The sequence below is a fragment of the Sporothrix brasiliensis genome, assembly GCF_000820605.1.
Source record: "Sporothrix brasiliensis 5110 chromosome Unknown Cont15, whole genome shotgun sequence".
NCBI classification, from domain to species: Eukaryota; Fungi; Ascomycota; class Sordariomycetes; order Ophiostomatales; family Ophiostomataceae; genus Sporothrix; species Sporothrix brasiliensis.
Window position 1 is genome coordinate 1,155,279 of NW_024467134.1, and position 20,212 is coordinate 1,175,490.

Consider the following 20,212-nt stretch of genomic DNA (forward strand, 5'->3'; position numbering starts at 1 on the left):
CAAAATGGCAAACGACAAAAGACATAAAGGCAAAGGGAAAAGAAAAATAACGACAGATTTTTAAAAAAAGACATGGACGATGCCAGAACATAAAAACATAACATTCGTCAAGCGACATAGCCATACTAAGGTCAATACCTTCCCAATAACAATCCAACGCTCACCTCAGCTCAGATCGAACCGCGCGTTCGACCGGATCGCATATAACAGCTTGTCCCGCAACGTCTCCTCCGTCGAGTATCGCGGCAGCTTCAGCAGGTTAACGCACGTGCTTGTGCTCGGCAGCCGCGCCTCATCGTTACCCCCGTCGCGAATGCTAAACTTGGGGCTGAGCTGCGAGAATCCCAACAGCGGCGCGCGCGGCGTCGATGTCACGTACTTGAGCAGCAACCGCCGGTCATCATCCGGCAGCGACTGCACCACGTCCCAAAAGAGCTTGACCGTCGGGTGCTCCTCGTGGTCGTCGCCGATGACATAGAGGCCGCCGTAGATCGTGTTGCGCCGCAGGTCATCCACGTCAATCTCGGACGAGTCGCCGCCCACGAGCCGCTGGAGCTCGTTCTGGTTGAACATGCGCAGCCAAACCGGGTCAATGATCGTGCCCAGGCCACGCAGAAACGCCTTGGTCACCAGATACGGCTGCGCCATGAGTCGGTGCCGCGCCACGTAGGAAATATACAGCGGGCGGTTCTCGTTGGTCACACGCAGCTTGTCGCCGTTGGGCACGAGGTTGCGCGTCTCCGTCTGCAGCCGCTCGTTGTTGCTGGAGATCTGGTCCTCGATCGTAAAGTCTAGGTCTAGGTCGGCCACGTCGCCGTCATAGTTCTTCAGCTTCAGCATACCCTCGTACAGCTGCTCGTCCATCTCGCGCAGGTCGTTGATGTTGGCCCGGTATACCGAGTCCGTCGCTGATAGGGCCCACTTCGACAAGAAGAATCCCGCAAACACAAAGTCAATAAGGATGCCCTCATACAAGCACTTGCCAATCATCCGTCCAATGAACTCGTAGGTGCGCATCAGGTATGCAATCCTGTCGTCCCAACCTTCCGTCCCCTCCGTGAGGCCATGCTTCTGCAGCCTCACCTTCAGCTGGTCAAGCCTCGTCGGGTTGGGATAGATTGCGTTCTCCTTGTTCGCAGAGAAAATTTCGTCTTGTTGAGAAAGCACCTGCATAAGGGCACAAGTGAGAAATTCCTTCGTCACGCCACCACCATCAATGCCGGCCTCTTCGTTGCCGTATTCGTCAATAAACGTGATCTGGATAGGTTCTTTCAGACCTTCGCCAAGCTCCCAGAAATCTTGCAAGGCCGACTCGAAGATCGCATCTCGATGAATCCGTCCACTATGGCGCGCAACGATATCCCGTGCAGGGCTGTTCTCGCCCCAGCCACCGTGCTGGTTCATTATGTGCGCACGCCATGAATCGGGATCGGTGAATCCCTCCCGCCTCCGAAACTTGTCGAGCTGGACAAATTCCCGGAAGATCCGCACACGCGCCTCGAACGGAAGAATGTAGGGCATGTTTCGCAGAATTTCAAGTTTTGGTCCGATCGTCGCCAGCTGCCGCTCGCGGGTCGACTTTTCGCGCTGGCGTCGCATTCTCTCCAGCATCGCGTATCGGGATGTGCGTGCAAATGTGCGGGACGTCGCCGTGTGCGTGTGCTCTTCCATGTTGTCGTCTTCACTGTCGTCATCGTCCATGTCCACGTCCTCATTCCCGCTGCCATCACCGGCATGCTGTAGGTCGTGCTGTCGCTGCTCCTCGGTAACGACAGCAGGTACAAACTGTGCCATATCAAAATGCGAGGTCATGTGCCAGTGGCCAGGTGGGAGAAACTGGCGCCGAGAGTCGCGCTCGTACAGCATTTGGATCGCCGTCGTCACAATGGTCTTGAACATACGAAATTCCAGGCCCGGCACGACAAAGTAATTGCCGACCTCGTCAGAGCGCTTGGATTTGGTTGAATAAGACGGCTGGAAGACAGTATCCGAAGAATCACTTTGCAGCAGATCCGACGCGTTGTAAAGAAGTGTGAAGGACAGATTCTTCAGGAACAAAGTCAGAGACTTTAGCGCATCCAGGGACAACGCAGAAGACCGGAGCCGCGAGCCAGGCTGCTTCTCAGTCTCTCTGAAAGGAGACGTCAGGTTGGAAAATCCAGAGAAGAAGTCGTCATCGTCTGTAAGTCTCAACACAAACGTGTAGAGCTCGAGGAACAAAAGCACAGTGCGCCACTCTCGATCCCATGTCGATTCGCTTTGCGATGTTGAAGTACTCATCGCGGCCGTGCGAGAGCGTTTCCGCTGCAATAAATAGTCCAAGGTTGTTTTCGGAGACTTGAGCACTTGGCCAAAAAGTGAGGTTGCACTGGACGCCTCCCAAAAAAAGCGCACCGCCGGCACGGGCCCAGACTTTGTAGGAAGATCGGCCAAGAAGAACTGCATGCGAATGTCGTCTCCCTTGTCTGGAAAGCACCGAATGAGTACAACAGCATATCCGGCGAGTAGACTTGCATAGTCTTGACCAGAAGAGCTCGCTTGGCTGGCCGTGAACCGTTCAAGGAGCTTTGTAATTTCCTCCTTATTGACCAGGGACCTGATCTGGGCTGCCAGATACTCTTCCTGGGGCGTTTTATCTTCCGACATGCGGCCACTAGCGAACTGCAACCGCACATCGCCATTCAGGAACGAAAGCTGTGTGTAGATGGCTCGGAGGTACAGGGGCGAGCCCTGGCTCGCCCCGATCAGCCGCCTCTGAAAATCAACAACGTGGGCAAGAAGCCAAAGCAACTCGTCGGCACTGCGGCTTGGTTTATTTGCCGCGGTCTCATAAATATCAATCACAGCTCGGGATAGGACATCAAGGCTAATGTGTTGAGAGAGGGAGGCAACAGTATTTTCCAACAGAACAATGGGCTGCGTAAGAAAAGACGCCGCGAACTCGAGGTAGGCTCGTTGGGTAAATGTTTCCGGTGTTGAACCAGCAGCCAACAGAGGCACCAAAAGAGATTTTTGTAAATAGGACGCCGTGTTTTCGCCGAGGGCAGCCGCACCCATGCAATAGAACTTGGCGAGCATTTTGTAGTATGCTTTGAGGCTGTTGAGGAGAGCATGTGGCCGCAACTGGACGATGCAGATAAGAAGGTCGAAGAGGGACTGTGAGGATTCTTTTTGCGCTCTGTAAGGAGAATGAATATTTAGTAAACAGAATAGAGATCTTCGTGAGAGTGAATGGGAAATGCGGCAACGTACTGGTCTTGGTCCAATGCCAACACGAGGATGTGCACAAGGTGCCAGAGCCTTGCCTGTGGGAGCTGCCCGTTTGTGAGAGCTGCATAGTCTGTCTGTGCCAGATCATTGGCAAACAAGAAAAGCAGCTGTAAGTCGCCCTCCTCTCGAACGTTAAAGGACGAGAGCAGGAGTGGGAAGGCTCGCGGGATCCGCTCCTCGGACGTCATAGAGGTCGAAGAGTCAAACAGCTCAGTTAGAGCTTGCCGCCGCCCCGCCTTCACTTGCCGTCTCGTTCGGTGGCCACGCCATGTTCGCTGGATCGATCGTGCGGCCTTGAGCTCCTCACGTTCCTGTTGGCGTTGCCGGCGGCCGGCCTGGGCATCTGCGACGGTCTTGGAAGCGCCAGAGCCGGTCCCTGGAGATAGCGAGTGCGCTGTGAACGGGTTGGTGTGCCTCTGGCCGCTGAGGTTAACGTTTCGTAGGCGTCTAGAATTTCCAGAGAATGTCGGGAACATGGCTGCTACGGCCTGTTTTCTTGCGTGTTTTGACGATCAAGAAACACTGCAGCTCGTTTGCAGCCACCGTAAGGGCTGAATGATGGTGCAAGCGCGGGGTCCTAGCTCGAGAACAATATGTCAATTCGGATCGGAGCGACGGGGAGTCGTAGAGGCGTCCTCGAGCGCTGTCGAAGATGTAATGCTGTCCTACAGAGCAACGAGATTTGTAGGAGTCGATTTGTGACTGCAATGTGAGAATGTCGAGGTTGAGAAGACGATTACTGATTATTGGGAAGGAGGACGGGTTGACAAAACGGGAAGCGACTACCTGATTTTTTTGTTAGGCAGATAAAGCCGCCCTGGCACATGGTACTTTGCAGCCAGGCAGAAGGCAGTGTGCTCCTAACTACGGGAAGCTGCGGCTGGCACCCACTTGTCCCTGATAGGTAAGAATTGGCTGTCGCGTTCTAGAAAGTTCACCACACTCAAAGTGAGAGGTCCAGCGTTAGTCAGGAGGCGCTAAGCTGTTGTGTCGCTCAGGCCTCGCCAGCGCTTTCTAGTGAACGTCACCGGGAAAGAGGGAATAGGGAATTGGCACCTTCCGTGTGTGCGGCCAGCCTTGTTGCCTCCACGAGGCGAGGCAAGAGAAGGGCGGCGAACGTTCTTGCCTCGCTAATTTGAAAGAGCTTTTCCTACGACGTTGGTTGCACGGAGTGTAATTTCCTTGTAATACATCGGCGGGATCCCACGTCGTCGTACCTTCCACATGGCATGTGTGCGATGTGCAATGTCCCTTCTCGTCGGAAGCGATGAGCTTTTCTGCAGCAGGAACGAAGGGGACGGAAGGCCGTAAGGAAGGAGAGACTGCTGGCTCGTAAACAAGAAATAACCGTTGAAATAAGTGACACGGTGGCGGCACAATGCCGGCCAGTCCGTTCCTTCTTCATCAAAACGGGCAGCACGAAAGCCCAGCACTGCTAATTTAACCTGGCTGCAAGAGCGATGAACCCAACCGTGAGAGCTGTTTCTCGAGACCCTCCTTGTCATAAATAGAAAAGTAACATAAACAAGAAACAGTTACGGTTGCGCCTTCCCGCCTCCTTTTTTGCTGGTTCTGAAAGGAAAGAACGACAGCGATTGCCAGTCACGTGGCGATATCTGTGCTTTGATATCGCTGAGAATGGGAGGTGTGATGGTGACGTGCCACACCGCCTAGCAGTTCTTTCCCAACCAACCCTCATTTCGTAGCTCCACAACAAGAATTACATAAGCCTACACAAGCCAATTTCTGCGCTGAGATGAATGGGCAGGGCAGAAAAAAATTAAGTGAAAAAAAAATTGAGATACCTAAAACTAAAAGCGCGACGATGAAATTCTCTCCCCTCTCACCTCTTCCTTTCTCCCTCGTCAACCACCTTTCAAAAACCCAAACGCCCACAATCAAAAGAGAACACGATTTGACAGTACTTCACCGTACTTGATTTCTGTTCTCAACACTGCATTTCACTGCTCAAATCACAAAAAAAAATTGAAAATCGTTCAAAAATCCAAAATCCAAACCAACTTCCGTCCAGCTAATTTCCACGGAAACCAAAAAAAGTCACGATATTCCATCTCGCCAGCCGAACGGAATTGTCAAACTCAAGTCTCTCAAGACCAGAAACCAGTCCTTGCACCACATTTCGACTCTCTCTTAACAGGTACGCCGCACTGCTCCCCTCCAACAGTCTTTGTCTGGGTGCCGTTTTTGGCTCTTTGTTCGCTGCGCAGGCACTTGTCCGTTCCCGTCGTCTGCCGTTTCCGCGATCTTTTTCACTGCCCTTGTTTCGCATTGTGGCATCTTCCAGTTTGCTGTAACTTGGTGGAAGCATTCTAAAATCCTCGAGTACATTTGTCTTCATATTAGACACCATTGCTAACATCATATCTTCGCACGTACGCAGACTCTCCTTTCGCACTCAACCAAACCGTCAAAATGGCTGCTCCCTCTGCTTCGGTCGACCAGCTCGCCAACGAGCTCAACAACACCTCCCTCAACGGCGGCGAAAAGGCTGCCCCCGCTATCAACACCAACGTCGGTGAAGCCACCGACCTCGATGCTGCCGGCCCTACCCCCAGCTCGGCGGCCGCTCATCAGCAGGCCTCTGCTTCACTGTATGTTGGCGAGCTCGATGAGTCCGTCACCGAGGCCATGCTCTTCGAGCTGTTTTCGCAGATTGGCCCCGTTGCCTCGATCCGCGTTTGCCGTGATGCCGTGACCCGCCGCTCGCTGGGCTACGCCTACGTCAACTACAACAGCACTCCCGATGGCGAGAAGGCCCTCGAGGAGCTGAACTACACCCTCATCAAGAACCGCCCTTGCCGCATCATGTGGTCGCAGCGCGACCCTGCTCTTCGCAAGACCGGCCAGGGCAACATCTTCATCAAGAACCTCGATGCTGCCATCGACAACAAGGCCCTGCACGACACGTTTGCCGCTTTCGGCAACATCCTGAGCTGCAAGGTCGCCCAGGACGAGCACGGTGCCTCCAAGGGCTACGGTTTCGTGCACTACGAGACCGATGAGGCCGCGCAGCAGGCCATCAAGAACGTGAATGGCATGCTTCTGAACGAGAAGAAGGTGTACGTCGGTCATCACATCCCCAAGAAGGACCGCCAGAGCAAGTTCGAGGAGATGAAGGCCAACTACACCAACATCTACATCAAGAACCTGAACCCTGACGTCACCGATGAGGAGTTCCGCGAGCTGTTCGAGAAGTTCGGCACGGTCACCTCGTCGACCATTGCCCGTGACCAGGAGACTGGCAAGAGCCGTGGTTTCGGCTTCATCAACTTCACTGCCCACGAGGCTGCGGCCGCTGCGGTGGCTGAGCTGAACGAGCAGGAATTCCACGGTCAGGAGCTGTACGTTGGCCGTGCTCAGAAGAAACACGAGCGTGAGGAAGAACTCCGCAAGTCTTATGAGGCCGCTCGCCAGGAGAAGGCCAGCAAGTACGTCGGCGTCAACCTGTACATCAAGAACCTTGATGACGAGGTCGATGACGAGAAGCTCCGTGAGCTGTTCGCTCCTTACGGCCCCATCACCTCTGCCAAGGTCATGCGCGAGACGCTGGCCGAGGGCGAGGAGGAGGCCGCCAAGGAGACCAAGGACGAGAAGGAGGAGGAGGAGACCGCCGAGGACAAGACGGAGGCTGCCGAGGGCGATGCCGCTACTGAGGACAAGGCCACCAAGGGCCCCAAGCTCGGCAAGAGCAAGGGCTTCGGCTTCGTTTGCTTCAGCAACCCCGACGATGCCACTAAGGCCGTTACGGAGATGAACCAGCGCATGGTGAACGGCAAGCCGCTGTACGTTGCTATTGCGCAGAAGAAGGAGGTTCGCAAGAGCCAACTGGAAGCCAGCATCCAGGCCCGCAACACCCTGCGTATGCAGCAGGCTGCTGCCGTGGCCGGTATGCCCCAGTCCTACATGCAGCCCCAGGTCTTCTACCAGCCCAACCAGCAGCAAGGCTTCCTACCCCAGACTGGTGGCCGTGGCATGGGCTTCCCCCAGGGTGGCATGGGCATTCCCGGCGGCCGCCCTGGCCAGTTCGGCCCCGGTGGCTTCCCCCAAGGCGGCCGTGGCGGTATTCCTCCCCAGCAGCTGCCCCCTAACATGTACCTGCCGGGCCAGTTCCCCCCTGGCGTTCCGTTCAACAACGGTCCCAACAACGCCCAGTACCTGGCTGCCATGCAGCAGGTGCAGCAGACCGTTGGCCGCGGTGGTGCTCCGGCTGGCGGCCGTGGCCCCATCCCGGGCATTCACGGTAACAATCTCGGCGGTCCTGGCCTGCCTGGCTTCCCTCCCTCGACCCGTCAGAACGGCGGTCGTGGCCGTGGCGGCTTTAACGGCCCCCAGGGTGGCCGCGGCGGCCAGAACGTGGCGGCTCCCAGCGCTGCCGGCCCGGAACTGAGCCAGGCTGCTCTGCTCCAGGCGCAGCTGAACAACGTCGGCAACAACCCGCAGCAGCAGAAGCAGATTCTGGGTGAGGTCATCTTCCCCAAGATCCAGGCCCTGCAGCCCGAGCTTGCTGGCAAGATCACCGGTATGCTTCTGGAGATGGAGAACCAGGAGCTGGTGCACTTGGTTGACGACGAGGCTGCTCTGAAGTCCAAGGTCGAGGAGGCTCTTGGCGTCTACCAGGAGTACGTCAAGAACCAGTCTCCCGCCGAGGAGGGCGAGAAGGCCAAGGCCGAGGAGAAGAACTAAGCGGGTTGTTCTTGCCACACACCAACTCCCTCTCATTTGATTTGAGGTCGGGTTTGGCAGGTGAATATGGAGAGGTGACAGACAAGCTCTAGGTGCGATCACCGGTTTTCTCACTTCTCCTTTTGATGATACCAAACATTTCCTTCGTTTTATCTTTTTGTCTTTCCAAACTCGTTCTGGTCGGCTTCATGTTATGAATTTTTTTTTCTTCCAATTTTCATCGTCTTTTCGTCGCTGCTTCCTCGTCATGATGCAATGTTACCTGCTCGCCTGTTTCCTCTTCGCTTTCCCCACTCCTGCTTTCACTATCTTGTTTCCACGTCAGTCGACTGCAGGCTGGAACTGTCGGTGTTGACAAAACGCATTGAAGATCACAACCGTGAAGGCGCTAGTGACGTCTTGCTTTGCATGGCTTGACTCAACCTGTTTTGTTTCTGGTATGCGACTGGTTGCGGAGCAAATACGGAGGCTAGGGTGGGTGAAGAGAACAAGCACAAGAAACGAAAACGACGTGGCTTCGCAATGCCTCTTGCAGCAAACCAGCATTATCCCAGCGACAGCGCCAACCCCTCCCTCTGTCTCGCTTTATCCCCCTATGCCTATTTATCCCGCCCATGGCTGCATGTCTCCTGCTGGATTGCTCGACAAAAAATTCGAGAGCCCATCGGACGTGCCTCTCGCCTTTTTACTCATAGTACCATTTTTCTTATCTACCTCTGGCGGCGTTTTCAAGGGCAATGGCTATCTGTCTATCTGTTGTTTTTATCTCTCGTGTATTTGTTTTCTCTTGTCTTCTCGCGGATATCTCTTAATGAAGGGTTCAAGTATACTGTCCTTTTATCTGATTTTTATTTTCTTATTTCACCTGCTTTTATTCGGCCTCCATGTCTTTGATGCTTTCAAAATGTCCTTAATGTGATTTCGGCTGTTTTGTCCGGCGTCTTGTTCTGTGTTCTTGTTAGGCGGAAAGGATTCGGGGGTGGCGAAGGAAAAGGAGAACGGAGTACAACGGACAATATGGGCTGAATGAGCCACAAAAAGGTGTGACAGAACTGGTCATGGAATGACACAAATTTGCCTCAACAGGGTTTGATGGATCAAGTCTTATTGCAGTCTATCTGATCCTCGGAAAGTATCCTCAAATATGAAAACAAAAGTTTCAATTAGCTTCTGATCCATTTCTCGTGAACACATCTTCGGGGTATATAAATGTACCACTGCATGCCGTACTGACACAGTATACCATAAACGGATGAGCATATCCAATAATACGGTCTTTGAGTGCATCACAATTTACTGCCTCTCACTTCGTGTGTAGCTAAAATCATTTCTTTGCAGAGAATGAAGTATAAAAATTCTAATTTAGTGACTAATGTTGTAGGCATGGCCTTTACGCAATGTTTCCACAGAGGCCCCATAAATACAAAAGACGCCCTTCCAAACTCCGGTTTGACTATGAAATATTCCTTTCGTGAAAGCAAAACACAACACTCTCAACTTCTGTTTTTTATCCGTCCAACACCCCCCCGGTTCCCGTCGCAAGATCAGTACAGGTGTTCACCTTCTGGCTAATTCATAGGATGTCCGTCGGGCTCCTTAAAGACATAATATGAGGAGAGACGAACAACGGCTTCATGATCATATCAACGCAGCTGGTCGACTGTGGCGGCCTTTACTTGCTGTGCTTGGTCTTCGACTTGTTGGAATTGCTCTGTGCCGGTGCGGCAGGGCTGTCGTGGGAGTCGTCTGTGTCAATGGCCTCGGCAGAGACTCCGTAGACCTCCTTCTCGAGGCCAATAGCCGCGTCCCAGCCAGCCTTCTCGGCAAGGTTGCCGACGTTGCTCAGGCGACGGCGAACCTCTTCCTCGGTCGTAGCAATAGAGGCGACAAGGCTGGCAGGCGCATTGGGAGACGCAGCAGGCGACTTGCGTGTCTTAGACTCAATGGTGCCATCAACTCCTTCCTTGCCTTTGCCAACTGCAGAGCGAGTGCTCTCCGCACTGCTGCGAGCGAGGTAAGACGTGACAAAGAACTTCACAAAGAGATACGTCAGGGGTGCGAGGTACAGAACATTAAGCCAGATCGCAAATGTCTCACTAGACGTCGCAATGCATGATATGGCCTTGAGAGGAGTCGGAGCAGCGCGACCGGCCAGGGGAGAGGTGGAGTTGGCCGCCCTGTTGGGGCTAGCCACGATATCGCTGTCATGGCCGGGCGCCTGGGTGGCGGGAACAGTGTATCCGATGAAAGAGTGAGACATGGCGACTGAGGCACCGACAAGGAATTGGGTAATTTGAGCCGAAGTCAGCGACCGCTTCACCTTGGTGGGAACACGGACAGAGAAGGCCGTGAACGTGAAGTAGCTGTACTATGAGGCTGTTAGTCTTTGAAAGTGAAAAGGATACAGAGAGGGAGGGAGAGAGAAAGCATGGATAGAGATCAAAGGAATACGTACCATCAGGGTGTGGATGAAGGAATTCATAAACACAAACATCCAGATAGGAGCGCTCATGTAACGCATCCCAGCCCACATGCACATCATGGCGCCGGCGTGGTGGTAGGTCTGAAGAGTCGAGCTGTATTTACCCTTGGCAAGAATGATAAAAGTGTCGAGAACCTCGTAAAACTTGCTGAGGTAGAACAGCCAGCCATAGAAAGCGAGACCCTCGTTCCACATGCGGCCGGGCTGGTTGCGGTCAGGAGTGAGAGCAAACTCGGGCGAAATGGGGCTCGACTGGGTCAGCCAGACGCCAGAAGCTTCGTGGTAGACAAGTCCGTTGCCCAGGCCAGGAGCACCGCTCATCCGGCAGATGCTGTCGACGGTGGCAGCCCAGCCGCTAGTGCTCGGGTCGCCGGTGTTGGCAAAGGGATTGGCGAGGGTACGGCGGAGCATGTTGACCATGCCGATCCAGGTCCATGCAGAGTAGACGGCAAGGAATATATTGTGAGCAACAACAAAGGCAAAGAAGGCCTTAGTCTGGCTAATGGCCCAGGGGCGGCGGTTGGTGGACTTGTTGTACTTGTTGAGCAGCTTGGCCGTGACAGCGTAGACGGCCGCGATGGTTAGAGGCACGCGGATGTCAAGGGCCGCCGCATAGAAGCTATCCGAGATCTGGAATGGGGGGTTGTAGGCCAGCGAGCCCGGCTGTGGCAGTGGAAGAAAAGCCGGTTCAGAGCTGGGAGGAAGACGGAAGTATGAGAGCTTAGGGAGCTTCGCGATAATCTGTGAAGCAGCCATGTCGACGGTTTGCAACTGAGCACACAAGAAAATATTCGACACGAAATAAACGGAAAGGAGGACGTCTGTGCGTCAGAGTATTTGAAAAGCGAGGCTAAAGGAAGAAAGACACAGGAAGGCCAATGTAGGGCGGTGGTATTGAGACGAAGAGGGGTAAAATGAAGCAGGAAGAGCGACGAGGACTGGGAATGCCAGCGTGCCAGACAGAGGTTGAAAAAAAGGCACACGACGTGCGATGTGGTCGTTCTCGCGAGTTTGGTGCAAAAACGGAGGAGAAGAAGGAGAAGAGGAGACTTGGGGGAGCGAGCTGGATATGCTAAGCGAAGAACAACTGCTAAGCAGATCTCGTCGACAACAAGGTAGGAAGGACAACAATGGGTGAAACCAAAACAACATTCAAATAAGAAAGAACGAAGGATGGGGAAGCAGCGAGCGGCATGTGCTATTTACAAAGAGAGCAAGAGCCAAGGACCAAAGTCATAAAAAGCTCTTAGGAAAGCACGACCGTCTGGCAATTGAACCAACCGTAATGAACTGTGACCGACCGCCGGAAAATACAGATACCTGTCCAAGGACGCAGTGGAGTCGTTGTTTCTTGCCCCAGCGCCGATGGTGTTCTGGCGGCTAGATGAGGCGAATTCTCAAGTGCCAAATCGACAACGTTTTACGTCGTTCTTACGTTTTCTCTCTGCAGCTCGCCTGCAAGTAGAATGGGTCCGAGAAAATCGGTGCCAGAACTAGGAGGTTGAAGCTGTTTTTTGTTGGGTGCTCGGTCTTGTTTGTCTCAAGCAATGGAGCAAGGCGAGGCTTAAGATACCTGTGACAGAAGGTGCGACTTTCTGCTCAGTAACACTGGGGAAGCAACGGCCGGCCATGATTGCCGTACCAGGGTTCGACGAAGCAACTGGCAATTTTCCAGTCGCTCCTACCCTGCCTGCTTCTACGAGATCCGGGAAACATTCCAGAGCCAGGAAGAGTTGGACCTGCGAGGTAATCGCGACCCAACACGACTTGGTTCCCATTAACATTATCCCGGTCTGTCCATGTTTTGCGACAAAAATTACTGAAACAAACACGTTCTTTGGCTGCCTATTGACGCAGAAGCCTCGATAAATTGCGTCGTAGAAAAAAAAAAAAAAAAAAAAAAAAAAAAAAAGAATTACGGCAGAGCATCAGATTGGTGACGGGAAACGGGCTTCCGTAATCGCCATGTTTCATCGGCAGTCGAGGCGCCAGTACAGAGTACCATTCCACCGCATCTCTCTCCTCAGTCCCTGGCTGCATCCAAAACAAGTTGTTGTCGAAGGTCTAGGAGTCGCTACTACTTTCTTGAGCTTCTGAAGCATATTCAGTAGTCAGCAAAGAAGCAATCGATGTTTGGGTTGCTCTCACATGATCAGCAAAACAACCTGTCGTTGCTTCATTTCTAGGCCATATGGTGCATTTCTTTATCAGCCTTTCCCATGCCGTCCCCAGTGTTGCCTTCCATATTTGGAACTTTTGAGGTGAAAAAAGTTGATAAAAAAAAAACTGTTGGGAAAGTGCGAATTGGCCAATAGGAAACTGCGACTTACAGCCAGGGCCCCGTCGAGTTACCACACACTCTGTCCGGCCCCGCGCTTTCCGTCTTCCTGGCGTTTCTCACCGTCGCTCGTCGCTCTTTCCTCCTGTTGCTGACATGCTGGCTGCTGTTGCCCAAAAGAGCCTAAACCACAACTCACGCCTTGGTTCACCTTGCGGAACGCTCCTTCTTAATCTGTATCTTACAACCTGCAATCGCCGGTGCTTGGTCGTTTCTGTTTTTGGATTTTGTGCTTAGGATTTCCATTCCTCTATAATTTTTCTGGAGGCACAGAAGGCACGACCAAGTCTAAAACGTTTTGTCACTGGAAAGTACCACTGCACAGCTGCAAGCCTGCTTTGCCGTAGAAACGTCCCTTGCCTTCTTCCCACCGCCGTGTGAAAAAGGAGAAGGCAAGAGTCAAACATGCCCCGCACCATCCCCAACAAAACCAGAGATACGCCGCTGCGCAGGAAGGGCCCAATCGACAACATAGCACTTGCGTCTGGGCGCAGAAAGCGCAAGTTTTTATCCACTGTGGTGGTCCCGGGGATGAATGCCAAAATAGGGCAGGGGCAACCGTCAAGCCCATTTTCACGTGCATTTTTTCCGTTTCTGTCCACCCCTTCCCACCCCTTTCCTCTTTTGTCGTAACCATCTGCATGGGGCAGGAGACATATTAGCGCAGGGGGCTTCTGTAGTGTCCGCCGCAGCTTCCTTCTGGGAAAACTACCGAGGTGGCCAACAAAAATCTCAACTGTGGAGACATTTCTGCCCTGCTCTCAGCTTCACTTTCTCCGTTTCCGTCTTGTTACACCTCAACAAAGATTCTTCTCTAGATCTTCTTTGCCCCCCTACCCACGCGATGCTTGCAATCCACCGTCTGCCTCTCGGGCCTCAAACAATACCCACTCCGTGCATGGCAGATCACAACATGTCTTCCGTACCCCGTTTTCTTGTCCCGTGTTTGCATCGTCATTCATCTATGGAATATCACCCACCACCCGGATCCCTGGGCCGTTCCCCGCATTCAGCTGCTCCGATGCCCTTCGGCTAGCCTGTCCCGGGTCGTCCGGTATAAAATATCTCGGTTTTCAAGATCTCTAGACTGGGTGCATGTCGTGATGACTGCTTTTTTATTTTGTATATTGCATACCGTTACAAGAGGCCAGCTGGAACGACATACGGAGTAATTACGTCTTATCCAAGAAGACGTTCTTGGCTGGCAAACTGTTCCGGCGGCAACATTAACCATCACAGCGCGCCCATTGAGGAATGGCGTGTCGACAGCAGGTTAGAAGAGTCTCACAGGTTGTCCAAATCAGCTGTCCGTCCGATCATATGCTTTGTATTAACACAGTGTCGACACAGTGAGAGCCCAGCACCTCCGCATTCTGGGGTATCATCTGCCCCAGACTTTACTGTTAATCATGTCCAATCCATCATTTCAGTCGAGACAACTCGGACTCTGTCGTACCACCTGTCGACTGCCGAGAACTTCAAGTGGAATGAATAACGTGCGAAGAAACCCACCGTTGTATCGACCTCCAAGAAGGCTCCCGAAGGGCGGCGCCCGAATGACACCTTTTAACTTGCATCCCACGCCAGAATAGCCACCGATGGGACGTAGGGCATCGTCTCACCACTACACGACTTGCAGTATACTGGCGATTCACAATGCATCGTACAGCATATGCGCGACACACACCGGACCAAGCGCATCAAAATGCGGCCCCGACATCTGTGCCAGTATGTGTCACCGACGTGATGCACGTTGTCCCTTGAAAACGGCGATCGCCCTAGCGCCCAATTTCAACCATAAAATATGCTGTGAGGCAGTAATTGGTGTCAGAAGCTGGACCTTAGCTTTCCAGGCGCCATGCCAGTGCCGAGGCCACTGGGTACAGCGGCGTCTTTAAGCTGGCAGCAAATGCGGGGAAGCACGAAATCACAAGGAACGCTTAACTCCTTAATACGATTGTCGCGAGTTGAAGAGAGGCTGGAGGTCCTGTTGTCTCGTCTCTCGTCGTGTCGTTCCTCTTCTTATTTTCTTCATCGCTTCTGACCCTTACTTGTTTCTCTTTTCTCTGTTTCTGCGTTCGACCTCGATTCTCCAAGATCCGTTCTCCAACTCGTGAGCCTCGGCCCGTATTTACCCCATAGCGTCCCTCGCTCGCATCGACAAGCGCATCCACCAACTACGACGTAACAGAACGATACCATGACGAAAGCAAAGACACAAGCGAAGACGCAAGCGAACGCTCAGACGGCTCCCAACACACCCATCCTTGCGCCGCCGCCCACCGGCGACTGGTGGGACGAGACCCAATGGTCTGTGCTTGTGTCTCTGCTCGATGCCGTCCTGGCACCTGTCGTCGCAAAGGGCGATGCACGCATTGAGCAGCAGAGGGCCAATAAGGCTGCACCGACCGACGGCCTTCAGTTCAACCGGGCGACCTTCAAGCAACTGCCCAAGGCCGAGCTCGACAAAGCCATCGCCGGGGCGCGTGCCGGCGTTTTGAGCCCGCCCGAAGCCGCTAATGTAACTGACTACCTGGCTGACCGGGCGTCTGATAACCCGAAGTTCCTCATGGGCGTCCGGCGTACTTTGTCCGGCGTCTCTCCAGGCACCCGGAAGGAACTAGGCCAGCTGTTGACCCTGCTTTCGTACGTGCATCCCCCTAGTATCTTAAAGGCATTTTTTCTCTCATAACGATCACTAACTGAGCGCTTTCAACAGGGGTCGAGCAGGTGCACTGGCTTTGACAGGCTACTGCGTTCCAGTGCAAAAGCAGCCCATCCACATCCGGGAGAAGATCCTCCAAAACTGGTCCAACTCCTGGCTCCCAATCATCCGGATTGCGGCCCGGTCCTTCCAAGCTCTGGCGCAGACGTCGTGGCTCATATCGTCCCCCATGTTTCGCCAGATTACTGGCTTCAGAGACATTCCCCCGAACTGGAAGGCCGGCCCAGGCTTCGACTACAACTTTTTGCAGTTTGGCAAAGACGACAGTGCCAACGGCAAGCTCGAGACCATTGAGACTGATGTTGTCATTGTTGGCTCGGGCTGCGGAGGTGCTGTGTCTGCCAAGATTCTCGCATCGGCGGGCCACCGCGTCGTTGTTGTGGAGAAAGGCTACCACTACCCACAGACACAACTGCCCATGCCGCAGAACGAGGGTGCCCGGCTCCTGTTTGAAAACAATGGAGTCTTGGCCTCGACCGATCCGGGCATAAACGTGGCGGCCGGTGCCTGTTGGGGTGGCGGCGGCACCATCAATTGGTCCGTCAGCCTGCGCACCCCCGACCGTGTGCGGCAGGAGTGGGCCCCCAAGGACCAGCCCGGAATGAGCTTCCTCACTTCCCCCGAGTTTGATGCATCCATGGACCGCGTGTGTGACTTTATGGGCGTCAACAGCGTCATCGAGGATACACCGGCCACGGCCACAACTGACGAGGTCGCAAAGGTCGACGACGAGCAGTCCCATCGCGGTCGCGTTATCCTTGACAGTGCCGTCAAGCTGGGCTTCAAGGCCGACACTCTTCTCCAAAACAGCAAGGGTGGTAAGCCGCACGACGACGGCTACTGCCACCTGGGCTGTGCCACGGCCGAGAAGCAGGGCACATCGGTCAGCTGGCTGCCGGCTGCCGCGAACGCGGGCGCCCAGTTTATTGAGGGCTTCCATGTGGAACGGGTGCTCTTTGAGGGCGACGACGGCACAGCCGAGGGCGCAGCCACCAAATCCATTCCCCATTCGACGTCTGCTTCAGGCGCCAAGGCCATTGGTGTCGTCGGTACATGGACGTCCAGGGACGCCAACGGTGGCGTTGCCGGCGACGAGCGCACCAAGACGCGTGTGGTCATCAAAGCGAGAAAGGTCGTTGTGTCCGCTGGCAGTCTGTGGAGTCCTGTTGTTCTCAAAAACAGCGGTCTTGAGGTAAGTTTTTTTTTCCGGCGACGGGATAGTGGATGCCGAAATCACATTTGAAAGCCAGCTACTGACATCACAGAACCCGCAAATCGGCAAGAACCTCCATCTTCATCCTTGCAACTTCGTTACGGCCTTTTTCGACGAAGAAACGAGGCCTATGGACAGTAAGTGCCTAAGCCAGCTTTGCATCATACGACTGTGTGCAACAGCATGCTAACCATATTCTGCTACAGAGGGTATCATTACAAGTATCTGCACCAGCTTTGAAGACCTTGACGGCGAATACCACGGTCCTCGGCTTGAGTCTACGTGCATGGTGGTAGGTGATTTTTGTTTTATTCTTGTTGTTGTTGCTGCTTGTCACATATCATGTTTGTCACAGTTATTGACATCCTCTCAGCCCTACGCCATCATGTCCAACATGCCTTGGGTCAACAGCCTTGACTTTAAGCTAGCCGCCATGCGCTACCCGCACATGGACGGCTTCATTGCGCTGACCCGCGACCGCGACAGCGGCCGTGTCTTCCCGGATCCTACCACAGGCCAGCCCGTCGTCGACTACCATCCGTCCGCTCTTGACCGCGAGCACGGTGTCGAGGGCGTTATTGGCATCGCCCGTCTGTGCTATGCCGCCGGTGCCAACGAGATCCGCGCGTTTGTTGCGCATACCAAGCCCTTCATACGGGCCAACAAGGGCCAGAGCGATAACACCAAAGACGATCCGGTCTTTGAGGCCTGGCTCAAGGACGTGCGCAAGGCCGCGCTGTCGTCGTCGCCTCTGTGGGGCGGCTGGAACGTGGCCACGCCGTTTATTTCGGCGCACCAGATGGGCACGTGCCGCATGGGCGACGACGAAGGCAAGGCCAGTGTGGTCAACCCGCGTGGCCAGGTCTGGGGCACACGGGACCTGTACGTGGCAGACGCAAGCGTTTTCCCGAGCGCCAGTGGTGCGAACCCGATGGTGACGACGATGTCGTTTGCCGACCATATTGCGAACGGCTTGGCCAAGGAGTTGTCAGGCAACTAATCCGGGATTTGGCAAGCACTGTGATCGTGGATGTTGGATGGTTGATCTTGGGTCTTGGCTAGATCCTATTTTCGTGCGTTTTGATTTCAATGCGAATGTGCGTCCTCTGTTTGTCTTGGTGCCGAGTGACCAATGTTTGTAGTTGATACCGTAATTTCTCTTTGATATCTCCTTTGGCGTTTATGATTATTTCATTTTTGTATCAATTTCACAGACTTAATAATTCAAGCAGGTTAATGACTAAAGATTTTCTTTGGGGGAATAAAAATGAATAAAAAAATTCAAGTTAGAAAACCTAAAAATAAAACCTTTTATTTTTGGCGGAAACTTATCAGTTCTCCTTGGAAAAAAAAAAAAAAAAAAAAAAAAAAAAAAAAAAAAAAAAAAAAAACCACGAAAAAAACCAATCAAAATTTGTTACTTAGCAAGCAAGAACAATAATTGTTTAAGTATGAAAAAATACCCTTCCTCTTATGTACCACGCACATGAAGGATGCAGGGGAAGAACACGAAACAAACGTTGGCACCACAAACCCACGGAGTTGTTACCTAAACGAGCAAACGAATGGATGCAGTGAAAACGCCACTTCGCGTTCCACCAACACAAGGACCCTTGCTAACGTTCGGCCTTGTTCCCAGATAATACAGGACACATGCTTAAGTGATGATGCAGAGAATGGACGGCGAATAAGACTATTACTTCCGGAACGTCCAGAGTGCAACCGCTATTGTAGCATCGCAGTTCATAAAATACTTGTATCCCTGCCGAAGCGAGATGATACAAAACCATACAAACACTGCAGCCAGGAGATAAAATAGAGGCGTCACCGCAATGTAAATGCAAAGAAATCAACGTGTTGCGTCTCCCGATCGCCACGTCAGGGATATTGGCCACCGTTTGTCTTTTTCTTTTAAGTTTTAGATTAAAACTTTCGTGTTTACGCATTCTATCACACCTTACTGCCTTCTGGCTTTTGAATACTGGAAATTGTTTGTATTTGGGAGACATCCAGAAATTAACTACTAGTGGAAGCAAATCGCATGGAGTCACTACGGAAAGAGGTTGACTGTTGGTGGGATTGTCGAGAAACAAAGAGTATGCAGCAGAGTTGAGGCAAACGTCCGGACAGAGGGGAACGCCATCGCCCGGATGTGTTCCGCTTTCTCGGCCGTTCCCTACAAATGGCTGACTCAACATCTTCAGTTTCATCCCATCACCTAAGAAAAATAGGAAAAGAGGTGGAAAGAGACAAAGGAGACACAAGGTTGACAAAAGAAAAGATAGAGTAGAAACATATATGTCCAGCACCTCGAGTTGGCCCTAGCCGCCGGGGAAAAAGGCAAAGGAGCAAGAAGGAGAAGGGAGGAAAGCCCACAAGATGGGGAGGGAGATCACCAGGCAGTAGGAGCGCTCGCGCGGCGAGTCCTTTATTTCTCTCCTGTGCCGTGCCAGCCTCAGCCATTTGTTGACTCTCGGTCACTCGCAGCTAGCTTGTACTTTCCTACCCCACGATGGCTATTCCAGGGGCCGACTTTATCCCATGCTCAGAAAACTGATTGCGAGACAACAAGGGAGAAAGCCTTTGTAGCGAGGTGAGCTACAGTCGGCGAATTTGCCAGACTCTTCCCATCCAATCGTTCTTTCCGGTTCACCATCATTACCACAGTCCTCAGATTGGTTCGGATCTCGATACCAAAGAGATAAGTATCGATGTCGGAGGTCGAAGGAAAGAAGAGACGGAGAGTCGGTTGGCAATGGCGGGCAGGTAGCAAAATCAGAGAAAGCTGTGCCAACTGACCAACGTAAACAAAAAACGACTGGTCCTGCAGTGTATTTTGCGGCGGCCATAGAAGAGAAAGCTTGGTATCCTGCTGATTTTGTGCTTTGAAGCGAGCCTCTTCGAGCTTCAAAAATTAATATTGTCAAGTTGCGTTGAACCTTGATTGTTTCAAGGAAAAGAGTGGGAATATGAACCAAGACGGCCGCAGTAAATAGAATAAAAGGAGAGGACGAGAGATAAAGCCTCGATGCAAACCAGTTGCGAGTTGAGTATGTCTGGCGATCTCAGTCCTTCCCATTGTTCAATGTTGCCTGGCGCGCCGCTTTAGGTCCCGGGGATCGAAATGATGCAAAGTATCAATGGTGTTGTCGTCTTTGCAAGTTTGTTGTTTTAGGCCCTTTTGCGTGTATTAGAGCAATTCGTTTTGGTAGAGTCGAGAAAACCGGTTTCTAGTCGTCGTACGCCAAAAACAAGCTTGACTGTCGAATATATCGTATGCGTGCGTTTTCGTGAAAAAGAAAGAAAGTATTACTGCCGAAAACAAGTAGTTCTTGTGTAGGCCGCTTCCTATCAAAGGATAAAACAGCCTCTTTCTTTTTGTCGTCAATGCTCGTATTAGGGGTATATTCGTCATAAAAAGGGTCGTAAATCATTTCGAATGCCGATGAAAGCAAACCCAAACAAATCCGAGAAAACAAT

General features: G+C 52.7%; 4 protein-coding genes across 4 annotated transcripts; 2 read left to right on the forward strand and 2 right to left on the reverse strand.

The window, feature by feature from the left end:
- Positions 1 to 165: 165 nt before the first annotated feature.
- Positions 166 to 3,746, reverse strand: SPBR_05536 (ubiquitin-protein ligase E3 C; the record flags this gene model as incomplete). Its single annotated transcript, XM_040763799.1, has 2 exons — positions 166 to 3,178; positions 3,253 to 3,746. The coding sequence occupies 2 exons, from the start codon at positions 3,744 to 3,746 to the stop codon at positions 166 to 168; spliced, it is 3,507 nt and encodes a 1,168-aa protein (XP_040622127.1).
- Positions 3,747 to 5,703: 1,957 nt separating this feature from the next.
- Positions 5,704 to 7,974, forward strand: SPBR_05674 (polyadenylate-binding protein; the record flags this gene model as incomplete). Its single annotated transcript, XM_040763937.1, has 1 exon — positions 5,704 to 7,974. The coding sequence occupies one exon, from the start codon at positions 5,704 to 5,706 to the stop codon at positions 7,972 to 7,974; it is 2,271 nt and encodes a 756-aa protein (XP_040622128.1).
- Positions 7,975 to 9,646: 1,672 nt separating this feature from the next.
- SPBR_05870 (fatty acid elongase (Gig30)) lies at positions 9,647 to 11,212 on the reverse strand (the record flags this gene model as incomplete). Its single annotated transcript, XM_040764133.1, has 2 exons — positions 9,647 to 10,342; positions 10,430 to 11,212. The coding sequence occupies 2 exons, from the start codon at positions 11,210 to 11,212 to the stop codon at positions 9,647 to 9,649; spliced, it is 1,479 nt and encodes a 492-aa protein (XP_040622129.1).
- A 3,782-nt stretch (positions 11,213 to 14,994) lies between these two features.
- On the forward strand, positions 14,995 to 17,732 carry SPBR_05607 (long-chain fatty alcohol dehydrogenase; the record flags this gene model as incomplete). Its single annotated transcript, XM_040763870.1, has 5 exons — positions 14,995 to 15,440; positions 15,514 to 16,711; positions 16,785 to 16,869; positions 16,939 to 17,024; positions 17,106 to 17,732. The coding sequence occupies 5 exons, from the start codon at positions 14,995 to 14,997 to the stop codon at positions 17,730 to 17,732; spliced, it is 2,442 nt and encodes an 813-aa protein (XP_040622130.1).
- Between the last annotated feature and the right edge of the window lie 2,480 nt (positions 17,733 to 20,212).